This window comes from Lepisma saccharinum, chromosome 4 (assembly GCF_977018435.1).
Source record: "Lepisma saccharinum chromosome 4, izLepSacc3.1, whole genome shotgun sequence".
NCBI lineage: Eukaryota > Metazoa > Arthropoda > Insecta > Zygentoma > Lepismatidae > Lepisma > Lepisma saccharinum.
The window spans coordinates 102,201,028-102,218,696 of record NC_139232.1 but is presented as its reverse complement, the minus strand read 5'-3'; the positions used below and the strand labels follow the sequence as shown (position 1 = coordinate 102,218,696).

At 37.1% G+C, this 17,669-nt stretch overlaps 1 protein-coding gene across 2 annotated transcripts in view; it reads right to left on the bottom strand.

The window, feature by feature from the left end:
- The window catches only part of LOC145986683 (DNA-binding protein Ets97D-like), a 37,592-nt gene that overhangs the window by 14,169 nt on the left and 5,754 nt on the right, over positions 1–17,669 (bottom strand). For both annotated transcript variants that reach the window (XM_083120991.1, XM_083120990.1), the window contains exons 3-6: positions 14,791–14,973; positions 11,031–11,160; positions 4,476–4,629; positions 159–281 (exon numbers count right to left, since the gene is read on the bottom strand). In XM_083120991.1, the coding sequence (XP_082977117.1) occupies positions 159–281; positions 4,476–4,629; positions 11,031–11,160; positions 14,791–14,973 (590 nt within the window). The remainder of the gene's footprint in view (positions 1–158; positions 282–4,475; positions 4,630–11,030; positions 11,161–14,790; positions 14,974–17,669) is intronic.

The window sequence follows — 17,669 nt, the reverse complement described above, 5'->3', positions numbered from 1 at the left end:
CCAAAAAATTACAGAGGGTAATGCCAATGTAAGTTACATTCTGTTCAGAACTGAAATAAATTATCCTTCTCCACACCACACACGTCCATACAAAAATTATTTTAGCTAATGAATACAGGTCATCTACAGCACCTGCATAAATTATGATAAATCATTACCTGCAGGTATTTTCAACCTTTCCTGGTCCTTTTTGTACTGAACATCAACCATCCATCGGCTGACGAAACGAGGTTGGTCATTTTGTACTCCAAATGTCATTTTATCTTCAGTATCTTTGTTGCCTGAAGGAAAAAAAAAAGTTTGTGCACTTAATACATTATTGCAGTAAATTTTGTAAATATGGACATGATTCACACAAATACCGTACTTACTCATGTATAATGCGCACTTTTTTCCAAAATTTTTGCACCCAAAAACTGTGGTGTGTATTATCCATGGAATAATTTGTTCATGTTTACGGAACCTTATCATGTTATATATTGTTGTAAAGCTTGAATTCTGTAGTTTCTGAATATGGCAACTGTATTCCATTCAAGATGGTGACACTAATGTGCAATGCAGTTGAAATAAGCTCATCACAAAATGAAGGAACGTTCTGATTTTTGTGTTACTTTGGATGAAAGAAAGATAAGGAGAAAGAAAATAATAATTAAAATGCATTACTGGCCAAATAATATCACATATATGGAGTGTGTAAATGCCTTAATGAAAGAAATCTTGTTCCGCTAACTGCTAGTTTGAGGGTCCTGAATGGGCCTCTTATAAATGTTACAATTGTCATGGAAAAAGTATACATTTTGAAGTTTTTTTTTTTTTTTTTTTAGAAAAAGTAAAGAGAAAATGAGCAAAACCATGCATAAAAGTTTAAAGGTCATTTTCCACGATTTTTTACTTTGTAATGTAATGTTCTGCAACACAAGAAAAGCAGTGCTGTTCTGGCAGAATTCGAGCATGCACCTCCCATCACATGGGATGTGTATCAGCGGTATTTCTTGGGATGAGAAATAACAGAAAATAACTTCCTGTGTACTGCAAATCCATTATGTAATTTTGATCTCCCTTTCTACTATTACAGAATAAATGTAATACTTAAAGAGTGAAAGCTTTGGGATGCTAAACACAGTGGAGGGAGAGGAGGGATGGGTTGGAGACATTGTTTACACAAGAGAATATTCTCCTCTTGGTGCACACAGCAACAGGTGACTCATTGAATAGGTATGATGTCATTAGCTCTTGATTGGCATAGCAACAGCTTTACGACCTACAACTAAGAAAGTCATTTCTTGAACCTGGCTTATACTGCGCATTACACAAAAGATAAAATTTTAGTCACTTTTCTCCATCAAAAATCAGGGTGCGCATTATACACATGTAAATACGGTAACTTCCCAACACCACATTCTGAAGAAAATATCCTTGTCTCATCTGTCAGAGAGCAAGAACATAGGAGAAATAACAGCACACATAAAAATATTCAAAAATCAGCAAAAGTATGAACAACGGAACACTGAGGAATTGATAACATGCAAGATCAACATTCAAATTTTCAAGGAACATACTTCAGTGCTAAACTAGGATCTAAAAATGGGTTTTGTCAATCAACAATATTGACTGGAGGATTTAATCTGTAAGGTTGAAAAAATTGCCATTTACGGAAGGAATGGCACAGACCAACGAACACCAACTTTTGAGGTATTAAGAAAAATAATGCCTGCAGACAAGGAAAATGTGTGAATTTATATTTTTATATTTTCTTCTTGTGTTCCCACTCTCTGAAAGATAGAATTTAGAATATATACTGCTGGACAAAAAAAACCGGACACCTTAATATTTGACATATGAATTGCAATTACTTATGAATTACGCTCTCAGTTAAGTATTGAACAATTGAACATTCATTATTGAACATTTTCCACAGTTTTCCGTTTATTATTTATCTATTTATTTATTTATTTACTCGTATTTACTTATTTGGAACACTTAGTAGGCTCAAAATTAATTTCATGCAATTTTGTTTTAATTTATTGATTTTCAATTCCTGTTGATGTTATTTTGTTTAATGTCTAGAGAGGCATGAATTTTGGTTCATAGTAACCATAGTAACATATATTATTGACATTGTCATTGCTGGTATTTTTCTTGCAAGTGTATTGTAAGTTTGCTGCTAGCTTGAAAATGAGACGTGAAGAGGTAGTGTAAAAGCAGTAGCTCTTCGCGATGATGGTCGTAGTGTACACTATATTGCTAGGGTGCTAAATATAGCACGAAGTACTATCCATGAAGGTCTCAGACGGTATGACGCAACCGGTTCCTATGGTAGAAGACCGGGTTCTGGTCAGAAATGATGCACAACAGCACGGGAAGATCGTTTAATGCGTATCACAGCCTTAAGAGACCGTCGTACGACTTCAAATATTGTGGCACAGCATTTGAGAAATGTTCATAGAACTGTGGTTTCTTCACGAACAGTTCGTAGAAGACTGAATGAAAGTGGTTTATCATCTCGGAGGCCGGCTGCAGGTCCCAGGTTGTTAGCACGTCACCGAAAGCGAAGACTGGAATTTTCTACAAAACACTTACGTTGGAATGTGGAGCAGAGGGAAAAGGTTTTATTCTCTGATGAGTCAGAATTCAACCTACGTTCATCAGACGGGCTTGAACATGTGTATAGAAGACATAATGACCGTTATGCACAATGTTGTTTCGTTGAAATAACACCCTTTGGAGGTGGTGGTGTCATGGTCTGGGGAGGTATCTCTTTACAAGGATGTACAGAGTTGGTTCTTGTAGATAATGAGGCAATGGCAGCTTGCAGGTATATTACAGAATGTGTGGCAGATCATGTAGTACCATATGCACCATTCATAGGCCCGGACTTTGTTTTTATGCATGACAATGTGCGTCCTCACGTTGCGAATATTGTCACGGAGTACTTGGACGAAGTTGCGATTACGCGATTAGAATGGCCACCACAAAGTCCGGACCTAAATCCGATAGAGCACGTCTGGGATCAACTGAAACGACATATCAGAAACTGCGCAATAGTTCCAGAAACAATTGAAGAGCTAAGACGTGCTATTCAAGAAGAATGGGAGCAATTGGACCAAGAAGTGATTGCAAAACCTTATTCGAAGTATGCCATGGCGGTTACAAGCTGTAATTGATGGCAGGGGAGGTAACACCCGCTATTAGACCCCACTAGTACCAGTTAACAATATTAAAAAAAAAATATTGCTAAGATTTTTTTTGGTAGTTTTCTGTAACTTTCGTTTATGTTCTAATTTAACTTATTAACAATAAATTTTAATTTGCTTTCTGTTGAATATATTCAGGATTTCTTATTTCCAATAATTTCTGCAACATTTACTTAGCCTTCGAATCAGAATTTATGCGTTATCACAAAAAATGCAAGTGTCCGGTTTTTTTTGACCAGCAGCATAGTTTTTCTGCCACTTTTGGCTAAACACGATGATGAGAGTGAGTAATGATATGATGAAATTGATTAAGGGACACTCACAAAGATTCTATCCCAGGACCCCTGGCATTGTAGCACACTGTGCTAATCACACCACCTCAGATAGAAAGAGAGAGAGGAGGAGACACACACAATAACACAACTGCTTTTGTGCTTATGAAGAAGATGTTTTGTGCGTTATATAGTAATATTATTGTCAATACATACACAGGGTGGCTACACACAAGCAGAAATGAAATTCCCCGACTTTTCCAGGTCTGTCGCCACCCTGCACACAAGAGTCAAAACAAAACAAACCTCCTGACATTTTCAATTTTTCCAGTTATTTTTAAAACTTTCCAGGTCACTTTATATTACTTTAACATACTAATAAACAAGTATTAAGTTCCCGATGTCACATGTTATTCAAATCAATCAAACTTATTCAGTGCTGTAGAAAAATAAATGAACAAAAACAAAATTTAAATGTTTATATGAAATACAGTAGAACCTTGATTTTACATTTTCCTGCTTTATACATTCCATCTACATGGTTCCACTAGACCAAAATGTTATAAAGTGAACTTCCATGGCAGAGTGGTTAGCACATTGCACTATGATATACGGAGCCCCAGGTTCTTTGTGAGTGTTCCTTCGTCGATTTCATCAAATTATCACTCATCCTCGTCATTGCTATTAGCAAAAAGTGACAATGAATAACAACAACAATATTGAATTGTTACAAAACTTTCTCAGATTTTTTATATTCCTGCTTTTTAAGATTTCTGTCTCCACTGTACCTCCAAGCAAAAAAAAAAAAAAAAAAACGAGCAATGGAAAGAGTCAACGTGATTTCACTTTCTAACCCCAGAACTACAAAAACACCATTTCATTTTCCTGATTTGTTCATATTTTTTAATTATTTTACAAAATCCTGAATTTACTTATTCCTGCCAAACTTTAAAATTCATCTCTTTTTTTAAAAAAAAAAAAAAAAAAAAATAGAAATCCCAAAACTTACCACCATCTGCTACTTCAATGTACTCTTCTGCAGGTTTTAAAACATCCACAATGTTTATCTTCTTAACACAATCATTGACTTTAATTTCCACATTAATTTGAACTAGTCCTTCACCTTGGACACACTGGTCTACAAGATTCTTGTGAGATTCAAGCTGTAATAAAGAGTGATAGGTTAAATTTAGCGAGCACTTGTCATTTACATGTAGTGGGAAGAAAAGTGACTTCCAACAAATTTTAACTATAAAATTTCTTACATCAAAAATATTCTGGGTTCACACTCATTTTGCAAAAGCAAACTACTCAACTTTCTTATACGTTTGCCTTTACTTTCCTGGCCATCTTATATTAATTTAACATACTAATAAATAAAATTTACATGTTAATGAAACGTATCGGTTTTGCTCAACACTGTTGAATATACATGACAAAAAATAAAATAAGACAACTTTTTTCACATCCTGGAAAATGTAACATGTGGTAGCAAACGAATGTACTCACTTATCTGCAAAACTTTTATTTTGATGTTCTCTTTGGATAATGGTGTCAGTAACTAAATCATCAATAGAAAATTAATAGTGGAGAAGTGAGTACTTCCTTCTAGTATATTTGGTCTAGGAATTAATTTGTGCGCCTGGACAAGAGATGGCGTAACGAGCGTATCGTCCCACAGTTCCGTGTAGCCACACATGTGTTGAAAACTCCTGTCAGCACGCATCGTTCGTAGTATAGGGCAGTTGATTGACGCGTCAACAACAGCATTTTGTAGTCAACTGAACATGGCGCAGTTCGTGCCACATAAAGTGTTTTTGCGGGGTGTTCTGCTTCATTACTTAAACATGCAGAAAAGTGCTACCGAAAGTCATTGTATTTTGGTGGAAGTGTATGGTGACCATGCGCTAGCTGAGCGAACGTGCCAGAAGTGGTTTGCACGGTTTAGAAGTGGTGATTTCGGCCTGGAAGACCAACAGCGACCTGGACAGCCAAAAAAATTTGAAGACGAAGAATTAAGAGCATTGCTCGATCAGGATTCATGTCAAACGCAGGAAGAACTTGCAGAAGCATTAGGCGTTGATCAAACAACAGTTTCCAAACGCCTCAAAGCCATGGGAATGATTTAAAAGATGTCACATTGGGTTCCACATGAATTGAAAGACAGAGACGTTGAAAGACGAAAAACCATTTGCGAATTGCTGCTTCAAAGACAGAAAAGAAAGGGGTGCATCGCATTGTTACTGGCGATGAGAAGTGGATCCATTACGAGAACCTGAAATGAAAAAAGGCCTGGGTGAAGCCAGGTGAACCAGGTCCATCACAACCGAAACGAGATATTCACTGTGCAAAGGTTATGCTGTGCATATGGTGGGATATGAAAGGTGTGGTGTACTATGAGCTGCTGCAACGGGGTGAAACTATTAATGGAGAACGTTATCAATGGCAATTAATGCGTTTGAAGCAAGCTCTGGCCAGGAAACTACCAGAATGGGAGAACAGACATGATAAACTTATTTTTCAACATGATAACGCTCGCCCACATGTCGCAAAACTGGTCAAAACCTATTTAGAAAATGTCGGATGGGAAGTTTTACCCCACCCGCAGTATTCACCAGACATTGCTCCTTCGGACTACTACTTGTTCGATTGCATGAATAACGATTTGATTGGACAGCGGTTCACTTCTTCAGACGATATCGAAAAATGGGTCTCTGACTGGATCGCTTCAAAGGATGAGGACTTCTTTCGCCACGGAATCCGTAACTTGCCTGACAGATGGGCGAAAGTGGTGGCTCGCGATGGACAATATTTTTCTTAAGGTATTTATGTATTTTGTGTTTGAACTACAGCTTCAATGTGTGCGTAACAACCGCACGAATTAATTCCTAGACCATATATAAAGAACATTTTTGCACAAAATATTGCAATAAAAGGCAAAAGTGAAATGTGTTTTCAGTTCCAATCTGGGGGAAAAGTCAGACATTTCAGGTATTTGAACATTTCTACAAAATCCTAATTTTCCCAGAGTTTTTCATTCCTGAGTTACAGTTGTTCCGTCTAGGAAATGGACTTGAAATTTCTACTTTTATCTTTTCTGTCGAAAGCCAAAGAGGGCCACATGAACCGCCGAACCAATCGGCTTTGTCGAGTTGCCGTGGTGATGCATTGCCCAATTTTTCGTTTCGAGCCATTTTCGAAAAAGGTGGCACCCTCAACAAGGCCAAGCACAGGGGTGCCTAATGGTTACCGCAGCGCAGCAACTGAATGGGTCTCAGATTCCCTGCCTCTCCCTGAAATGCGAGCGAAGGGTACTTGTTGACAGTAAGAGGTGTCGTGTACGACTGGACAAAAATCAGGCATGTAGCAACCGGTAGAAACACCGCTTTCCTCTTCTTGAACTGGAGGCGGAAAATCTGGGCTTCCTCAAGTCCATTCTCTAGCCGGGTAGACTTTAATTCCCCGGATGTTTTCAGATGTTATAGATAATATGCAAACCCTGGTATTACACAAATGTTACAAATGTTAACTCAACAAAAACCAAATTTCATTTGAAATGTATATGTTCTGCATGCCACACAATTACACCCTGTCCCAATTATCTTTGGAGCAATAGAACAAAAACAAGTATCTGCACAAGTACTGATGTGAGACGGCTTCATGAATGAACATGTGAGAAGGAATGGGATTGCATGGAGGGGGGAAAGTCTTCAAGCAGCGTGCACTGCTTCGCTCTGCCCACTTGGATTTCCCCCCTTCTCTGCCGCTATGCATGGCTTTAGAAATAACAGGGACAAGGTATACATATTGCTCTAGAAATAACCGGGACAGGGTATACATATTGACAAGAGCATCATTTCACTATGTGATGATCTGTAGTATCAAATTAACACATGTAGTAAATTATACTAGTCTAGTTACAAATCAGATACAATGATCCAAATATCACCAGCCTGCTGACAGGATGACATGATGGAAAATTGATCAAAAGCAACGAAAATGTTCACTTTGTTGTCTCATTAGCACCTAGTGAATGTGCGGTCATAACAACTTTAACATACTGCTGCTCATACTTATAACATCATCTTATTCATGCTGCTCATACTTATAACATCATCTTATTCACATTAATTCAGGGTGGCAATTGATAAAATTCAAGTATAATTCCTGGTTTTCAAGGCGAACTTTCCAAAAATTCAAGGGTACAAGCAGATGCTTTCTCTATTTCAACCTTATGTATTACAGCCTCTCCCCCCTCCCACACAAATAGGGCCGGTGTGATCCCAACTTATCCAACATTTCTAATACAGTGGAACCTTGATAACTCGAACTTGAGGGGGAAAAAGAAAAAAATCGAGGTATCAAGTATTTCGACTTACCAAGGTTTGAGTAATTGACGGCCAAAATCACCGACTTCGAGTTATAGAGTTCTAAAGTTTACTGACCCTTCTGAACTTCAGTACTACGTATGCCTATAACGTATGTAGCATCATTTTAAGTTCGACTTATTGAGGTACGTGCGACTAAAACTTCGAGTTATAGAGGTGATTAGAATTTAACTTCGACTCATAGAGGTCAATGGCATGAGTGTCTCAAGTGCCCACCAAGTGCATTTTGCCTCCTAATTGCATTACATTTATGTTTTTATGAACAGAAGTAATAGAGAAATATTGGGAACATCCTAGGGAACGATGTTAATTTATTTTCAAACAGTTGAAAAATCTAAAAAATAGAGGTGTTGGGTCTGCAGCCTCCGCCTCCCCCTCGGTAAGCTAAGGTTAAAATTGTATCTGAATCATTATGCAATGTGTGTTCACTGGGATTGGTCAATATCTGTCTCTTGGCTGCTACATCATGTAAATTCTTTTTAGCTAGTTGTAAAATATGTCATTACAAACCAGTAAACTCATAACAGTAAATTCAAGTGAAATAGGTTAGCTGCAACTGGTAAAAGGCCAAAAAAGCAAAAATTTCTGGGTTTTTTCTTTAAAAAAGCTGGCTTTTTATATATATAAAAAAAAAAACATTCAAAAACCCCGGCTCTTTTGCAACCCTAGTGCATAGTTCCCAGACCCAAAAAGCTACAATTCACTTTGGGTCTCTTTATACAGTATGTTTATAAATGAATGGTGAGGTTTCATAAATTAATAATAATTTTATTTATTACCTTACACGGGTAAAACTTACACCGTAAGCAGCGGCAAGTGTCCAAGTTTCTCATGTGCTACCAGCAGTTTGCTTCTCATGCTTACTATGGGGCCGCAGTGCCAGTTTCCGAGATGGCGTCACAACAGGAAAAGGCTTTTTGTGTACTCCGTTTTGAGGTGTCCAGATCTGTGGTTGCAGTGCAGCGTGAGTTCCGTGCACGGTTTAGGAAAGACCCACCACACAAGATAACATAAGTAGGTGGTACCGACAGTTTGTGGAAACTGGATGCTTGTGTAAAGGCAAGAGTTCTGGTCGACCTCGTGTGTCTGATGAAAACGTTGAAATAGTGCGTGAGGCGTTTCAGCAAAGTCCCCGCAACTCACTTGATAGAGCAAGCAGGAATTGGACATGCCAAAGAATACGGTGTGGAAGGTGTTGCTGTTAGTGCAGGCCCTTACACCAACAGACAAAGTGAACAGGCTTGACTTTTGTGAAGAGATGCAGCTGAAAATGGAGGAAGATGGTTTTGTAGAAACACTCATATCTGTGAAGCCACTTTCCATGTAAGTGGTAAGGTGAACAAACACAATGTCCGTATCTGGGGAACCGAGCAACCACATACACAGATAGATCACCAGCGTGACTCTCCAAAAGTCAACATTTTCTGTGCGGTGTCCCGTGAGAAGTGCACGGCCCATTTTTCTTCCAACAAGAAACTGTGACCAGTGACTAATTTCTAGACATGTTGGAAAACTGGTTGTTAACCAACTGAACACCAATTATGATGATTACATTCTGCAACTTGATGGTGCTACCCCCCCCCCCCCCCCCCATTTTCACAGGAATGTACGAGAGCTTCTCAATAGTCTTCTTCACCAGCGCTGGATTGGACGTGCTACAACAGAAGACAACCAACTTCTCCCCTGGCCACACCATTCGCCGGATTTAACACCATGCGATTTCTTTCTTTGGGGGTTTGTTAAAGACAGAGTTTACGTACCGCCATTGCCAGTGTCCCTCGAGCAATTTTGTGATCGGATAACCATTACAGCGGACATGCTACACCAAGAATGGGAAGAATTTGATTACCGTGAAGATGTGTGTCGTGTGACCAAGGGTGCACACATTGAAGGATTGTGATTAATGCATAAGAAACTTGGACAGTTGCCACTACTTACAGTGCAAGTATTGCCCATGTAAGGTAATAAATAGATTTATTATTAATTTTTGAAACCACACAATTCATTTATAAACACACTGTATTGTATGTGTGTTTAACTGTTAAGAGTCAAGAATAAAAGAAATTGCTGCAATCGTTTTCACATGTTATTGTGTGAAAAACTCAATATGCTGACCAAGGCAGAAATTTATTTTATTATAAAACATAAACTAAACGTAATGTTTCAACCTTCTAGCAAGGTCTTCTTTAGACTCTGCGTTTAGTTTATGTTTTATAATAAAATAAAGCTTAAACAAGGCTTAATGGTGTTATAATGTTATTGTGTATTTTTGCAATGCTGATGCCTTTTTCAATGTTACTTTTGAATTTACCTCAGGAAGTGCGCAATTTCAGACAAAAACAAGGTTGTCTCAATTACATGCATGCACACATTTCATGTTACAGTATACAAACTATCCTTCTATGTATTCATAAAAATTACGACGAAATGAGATTCTTAAACTAGGTTACTCATTATTTTTAGAATATGATATTGATAAAATTATCATCAATTTTACCAACATGACTAAGTCAGCAGATAGCAACAGACAGTACCGATTAATTTGTCCCATTCTTCAAGCTATATATTTATGTAGAATAAAAGGTCAATATCCCAGTACAATACCTGCGCATAATTAGGGATCAAAAGCAGCATAAGAAATATTATTTCAGTGTTAAAATTGTGAATATAACTGTAAATTTGACTTAAAAATTATACTTATTACTCAAATATAAACATTTCCCTTCTAATAGCATTAAGTTCATTTCTGTGCAAAGGAGTTCATTTTTGTTTTTCAAATATTTACAGCAGAATTAATACATTTTCCACGAATTTACATAACTCTCAGGATAATTCATACTTGCATTGATAATACTCTAAATTTCATGTTTAAGAGATTACTGTACATTTTGTGACAAAATGGTAGGAAAATAGACTTCACACCTCCCAAAAACATGAAAAATTAACATTACAGTGTGTTATTTCAAGTTTCTGTCAAAAACAAAATATCCATGTCCCTACCTATATCTATTATTATTTACAGAATCAGTAAAATTATTGACTACAATTGATACTTCAATACATCTTCATCAACTTATACCGATAATGTACTGATTACTTTCTACCAACACTACTATGACACAATTTACTTTTCTAAGGACCAACAATACAGTAGCTATCAACGAATGTACACCTACCATCTGGGCATCTTGAAGCCAGAATTCGTAGTCTGAGAGATCAAATCCAAGCTTCTGCTCCAGAAGTGTTCTTAAAGTAGACAATGGTTCTCGAATGTCCATGTGTTGCATAATAACACCACCATCATCACTGCAATTTACAAAACATGGGACTATAATATGTAATAAGTTATATCTGATAAAAGGAGAAACACAATACCTTTACAAACACATATACATTTATGCCCTAAAATCACAAAAATATGACCTCAGAACTCAAAATATAACATAAAAAAATAAAAAGTATGCTTTCTATTAAACATGTTACAAAATTATCATTTTTTGAATTTTCATTTAGCACATACAAAAAATAGAAGGTATTATTAAGCATGTACAGGTGGGCAGAGAGGAGAGGTGGGGGGGGGAGATTTTCCTCTAAGTAATCAAGTTGGAAAATAATACTTAGAGGAGAGGTGGGGGAGATATTCCTCTAAGTAATCAAGTCGGAAAATAATACTTAAAGGTATTCTCATAGTTCTGGATGCAACATTTTGAAACTTTGACTTTACATATTCTCATAACTAGTCACTTTGCTTTACAAAGTTACTATTGACATGCATTTTTACACACACATATTTTAAGATTCTATATACGTACTGACTAACTAACTCTCTAGCCTTCTTAAACCCGAAGGTTCATGGCTGCAGCAACACAGGCCTTCCATCTGTCCCTATCTTGAGCAAGATCTATATACTCTTTTCCATCCCTACAGATTTCCTTTACGTCTATCTCAACGTTGTCCCTCCATCTTCGTCTTGGCCTTCCTACAGGTCTCTTACCATCAGGTTTCCCAACAAGAATCCTGTGAACTCCTCTTTCCTCTCCCATTCGTGCCACATGGCCTGCACATCTAAGTCTTCTTGATTTCATTATTCTAATAATACCTGGACATGAATACAAATTATGTAATCTTCTCCACTCACCTGTCTCCTCATCCCTTTTAGGTCCAAAGATTTTCCTAAGGATCTTATTTTCAAATACACTCAATTTATGTTCCTCTTTCAATGTAAGGGACCAAGTTTCACACCCATATAATACTACAGGCAAAATTACTGTTTTGTATATTTTAACTTTTAGTTTCTTTGATATTAAACGAGAAGACAAAAGTTTATGAAGAGAGAAGTGACATGCATTTCCTGACTTAAGCCTACTTTTTATTTCCTCTTTAACATAATTTTCATTTGTTAATATTACTCCTAAGTATTTGAATTTGGAAACTGGTTCAAACGAGTTGTTATCAATAATTAGATTTTGATTATTAACTAACACTTGGTTTCGGCCTGTAAGCATATATTTAGTTTTCTCTTTGTTAACTTTCAAACATATCTCTTTAGCAGTTTTGAAAATTATTTTAGCATTATTCTTAATTGTATTTATATCATCCCCTAATAAGTCTACATCATCTGCATATGCTAACAACTGAGTCACACCATTTAATTTTAGTCCTTCTTTAGTTTCTTTTACCTTCCTAACAGCATATTCTAAGGCAAAATTAAAGAGCAATGGAGATAATGCATCTCCTTGTTTTAACCCATCATGAATTGTAAATTTGTCAGACACATTAATATCTACACAAATTTTACTTTCTGTTTCACTGGTGCACACTTTTATCATACTAACAAGCTTCTTAGGTATTCCAAACTCTACTAATATATTATATAATTTATCTCTTTTGACAGAATCATATGCTTTTTTGAAATTAATGAATAGCTGATGGACATTTTGATTATATTCCCAATTTTTTTCAAGTGTCTGTCTAATGTGAAAAATTTGATCTGTAGTTGATCTGTTACATTTAAATCCACATTGATAATCACCTATAATTTCATTAGCATATGGGGTTAGTCTTGTTAAAAGAATGTTAGTTAATATTTTATATGTGGTTAAGAGTAGAGAAATTCCACGGTAATTATTGCAGTTCATTTTATCACCTTTCTTAAACACAGGAACAATTTTGGATTCTTTCCACTGTTTAGGGATTTCTTCTTTATTCCATATTAAACAAATTAATTTATGAATTTGACATATTAACGAATTTCCACCATATTTAATTAACTCAGCTGGTATTAAATCAATGCCAGGTGCTTTGTTATTATTTAGCCTTTTACTAGCATCTTTAACTTCAGTCAAGTTAGGTTCTGGAACTAAAGGTTCTGCTGAGTGCACTTTTTTATACATACTATATTGATAAAAAATATACTGTTATGAAAGTAAGTCACAAAAACCTACAAACACATAACTTCACTCGTAAACTACCTACAAATACACAACTTCACTCACACACTGTCATATTTTGGTGAGATGAGATGAATATGCAAACAAGAAAACTATTGATACGAAAAAATGATAGAAGATCACGATTTTATAAATTGCACAGTAAAAGTAAGCAGTACGATCCACTCAAATAAGTTCACAGTTCATTTTTACATGCAGTTTTTGTTCATGATCGATTTTGCCACCTGTGTGGTAGTTTTGTCAGGCATGCACTGATTAAGTGTGCATTTTCTACCACTTCTGCCTAATCGCTACCATGAGGTGAGTGATGATGAGATGAAATTTATGAATGGAAACTAACAAAAAAAAACAACAAAAAAACATGCCCAAGCACATCTTGAACACGGGAACTTCGGTGGAAATATTAAAAGTAGACCACTTCATGCACTTGGTCAACAAGCCAGCGCAACAATCAGTTGATCTTATTTCGTAATTACAGTACCAATTAAAATATTTCAGACGTAACAGCTTTAATGTGATAGATAACTTTTGTACTGATAATATGAGAGTAGTAGGTAAAACTTACATAAATACATATCAGTTGAAAGTTGCTAAATACATAACATGACAGACTTAAATGCAGTCAGTCACAAAAAAAAAATAAAAAATAAGACTACTTTTAAAAATTGCATGTACAGTTTAATTTAATAAAAAGCATAATCTTTATCCACCCTGTATGTGACCATGGCTCCAACTTTGCTCTTGTCCGGTTCACAGGCTCGGAAAAAATAAATTGTTTTCTATATCGTTCAGTTGCCGGAAGATCACATCATTCATAGTGGAGCACTGTATATCTTTGGCTTTCAAAGTTTGGAATTACCCTTAAGAATAAAAATCAGCAAACAAACAAAAAAAAAAAAAAAAATGAAGAAACCATTCTCTTGACAGAACAGTGAAACCTGGGTAAAAAAAAAATCCTCATGCTGTTTCACAGCAGGTAAATTCCACAACAGTTGGTGAAACATTAAAAATATTCTAAATATAACCCCAAATATTGTTTCTTGCCATGTTTTGACCAAAATATGGTAAAAATATGTGCTTATGTGACCTACATAACCAACTTCATCCTGTTCGCAAAACGAAGAAACATGCTAAATTCATAAAATCTGAACCCTGTTAATAATGTTTTACAGGATATTTATTCAGTTTAAAGTGGAATTCAAACCACTGCGTAATGTGACCCCTCCAGCAATCGAAACCTGGACCCATAATTTTTACACTTTTGGTTGAAAATTCAAAGGAAAATTGTGTTGGTTAAATTTTTATATCAGTGTACAAAATGTAAAGAAGCTTAAAGTAATTATATTTTTTAGTCTATTTTATGGTTCTTCATTAAGTGACATAAGTTGTAGCTCTAATTCTGATCACCAAAGTCCCTTTAGTGTCCCCTTGGAGTTCTTAATTAAATCCTGTAGTAGACAGTGAGATAACAAAATATGACGCTTACCAATCAATGAGCTGTTCATCCAAAATAGAAGATTCCTCTCCTCCAGTCACAATCTCCTCTGTTTGCTCAAGAATAATTGAAGTTCCGCTGTCCAAATCATCTGGCATTTCCTCAGATATCACCTCTTCTTGCTCCAATTTTACCTTTTTCTCCACAATATTTTCAGTCAAGTCTTCATGAACTCTGCAAATGTTAATTCATATTCATATCATCCACCATCTATATATATTCTAATACATCATTTTTAGAGAGCACATCTTCTCTCATCTTCAGGTGAATAAATTTCAGAGGATTATAAGAAAATACAATGTGACATTCTGCAAAAAAATATATATATATAACTTGAACACTGTAAATTATCATAGAGATGCAAAATATTTTCATTTATAATTATAACTAAAATACACTGGCATAGTCCATATCAATTCAGGCAGGGGGGTTACCTTCATAGTCTCAGATGTAACTGAATTAAACATACATATGTTAAAATTCAGGACAAAGTAAGAAACTCGTATTTTTTTGTTTTGTCCAAAAAAATTCCTGGCCCGAGATACAGGCTGCCAAAGATGGCAACTCGGGCGTCATTTCTCACAAAATATTAAAATGCTCTATATCTGGAACAGTTCAAGATATTTTGTTGCTGATTTTTTTTTATTTGAAAGAGAATAATTTTCTGATTAAAATGATACCCTCTGTTTGCAAATATGTGCCCAAGTTATCTTTTTTTAGAAAAATCAAAAATATTTTTTTTTTCCAAAAATGCCAATCCCAAATATTTTGATATTTTCCCTGTTCCTACCATACAGTACTACAAGGGTCGTTCAAGGTTGACCGGGATTTTCGTACGTAAAAAATCGATGAATAGCCGGATCATGATGAAACGTGCGGGTGACGTAATGTATTCCTTCGCGAGTAACTAGCGCCCGGCATGACGTATTTCGCGCATGCGCAGCAGTTGCAGCGAACATGGCGTTAAGCAGTGTGTCTGTGGCTGTGGAGCAGCGGTGTGTAATCAAATTTCTCATGAAGGAGAAAGTGAAACCAGCTGAGATTTTCAGACGATTGCAAGTGAACAAACGATGTCGCAGACAAGAGTGTACGAATGATGTGAGTAGTTTTGCGAAGGACGGAAGCTGGTAACAAGTGAAGCGCATGGACACATTCGCCCGATTGCAGTCACACCAGTGAATATCGCACGTGTTGAGCAAATGATTCTTCAGAACCGGCGAGTAACAGTGTGGGATATTGCTGCCGCAGTGAATATCAGTGTCGGGAGTGTTGAGACAATCATTCACGACCACTTACGCTTCCGCAAAATCTGTGCAAGGTGGGTTACCCACCAGCTGACATTCGATCAGAAGTGGACACGCAGGACGGTCTGTGAACAGCTTCTGAATCGGTTTCGAGCAGAAGGTGATGAATTGTTGCAATCCATCATCACGTGTGATGAAACATGGTTGCACAATTCAACCCCAGAGACCAAAAGACGAAGCATGGAGTGGCGGCATAAAGGTTCCCCACCCCCCAAGAAAAGCAAAACGCAGCCGTCCGCTGGAAAGATCATGGCAAGTGTCTTCTGGGACATGAAGGGTGTTATCCATGTGGATTTTCTGGACAAAGGGAGCACGATTAATGCCCAGTATTACTCCACATTGTTGAGTGGTGATGTACAAAAGTCCATTCACAAAAAAAACCTGGGATGTTGTCTGGAAATGTTATTCTTCTCCATGACAATGCCCGCCCTCACACGGCCAATGTGACAATAACAACTCTGGCCGACATGCGCTGGGAAGTTCTGCCCCATCCCCCCTACAGTCTGGATTTAGCCCCCAGTTATTATCATTTGTTTGCACCCCTTAAAGACCATCTGGGAGGGAAGAAATTCACGACAGACGAAGCACTGCGGAGCGATGTCGTCCAGTGGCTACGACAACAACCAAGTTCTTTCTACGCCAAAGGCATTCGGGAGCTGCCAGTACGATGGCAACAGTGCCTCGGCGTGCACGGAGAATACTTTGAAAAACTGACATAGTTTGGTGTTTCTTCTGCTACCTATTTCCTCTGCAGAAATAAAAGTCCCTGTCAACCTTGAACGGTCCTAGTACATTCCCTGAAAACAATGTTCATGTTTTAACTTCCCTGGCTAATTTCTTTATTGCAGTTTCTTTTAACTTTTTTGTCTCAAAAACACCAATCTCAAAAATTCTGAGAATTTTACAGGAGTTGTATATCTAAGGGTACTACATATCCTGAAAAGGAGAACATGCCACTTTGGTTCTGGAATTTTACATAATGTTCTTTTAACCCTTAATCGGGCAACCAGTGTCTATCGGACACTGTTGCTTATATTTCTTGTCACATACTCCAAATGATACTTCCTGCGAACATGATATTTTTTGACTTTGTTTGTTTCCCTCTTCTTTCTCATTTCATAATATTTGACTTTGTTTGATAAACAAGGTTAGGTGCAAAAAAATATTTTCCACTTCACTTACGTAAACGGGCAAGCAGTATCTGTCGGACGTAAAGGTAAAGTGTTCCCCTGTGCTTAGCACCACACCATGAAGGCGTATAGGGGGTGTGGGGTAACGCCCCACACTTTCTTGATATGGTCGTGAGTGGGGGTGATGTGATCAGCATCACGCCCCTGACCACCTTTACCCCCCAGGGTTTCCCCCAGGTACCCACGTTATTCGATGCTGGGTGGGCGCCAGGGCCGCTTCCATCGTTAGAAAAGTTCCCGGATTTGAACCGGCCGGGGATCGAACCCGGGACCTTTAGCATGGTAGTCAGACGCATTACCGACTGAGCCACAAATTTTGCCAATCCCAAAAATTTTGATATTTTTGCTGTTGATCAGTACCATACAATACTAAATT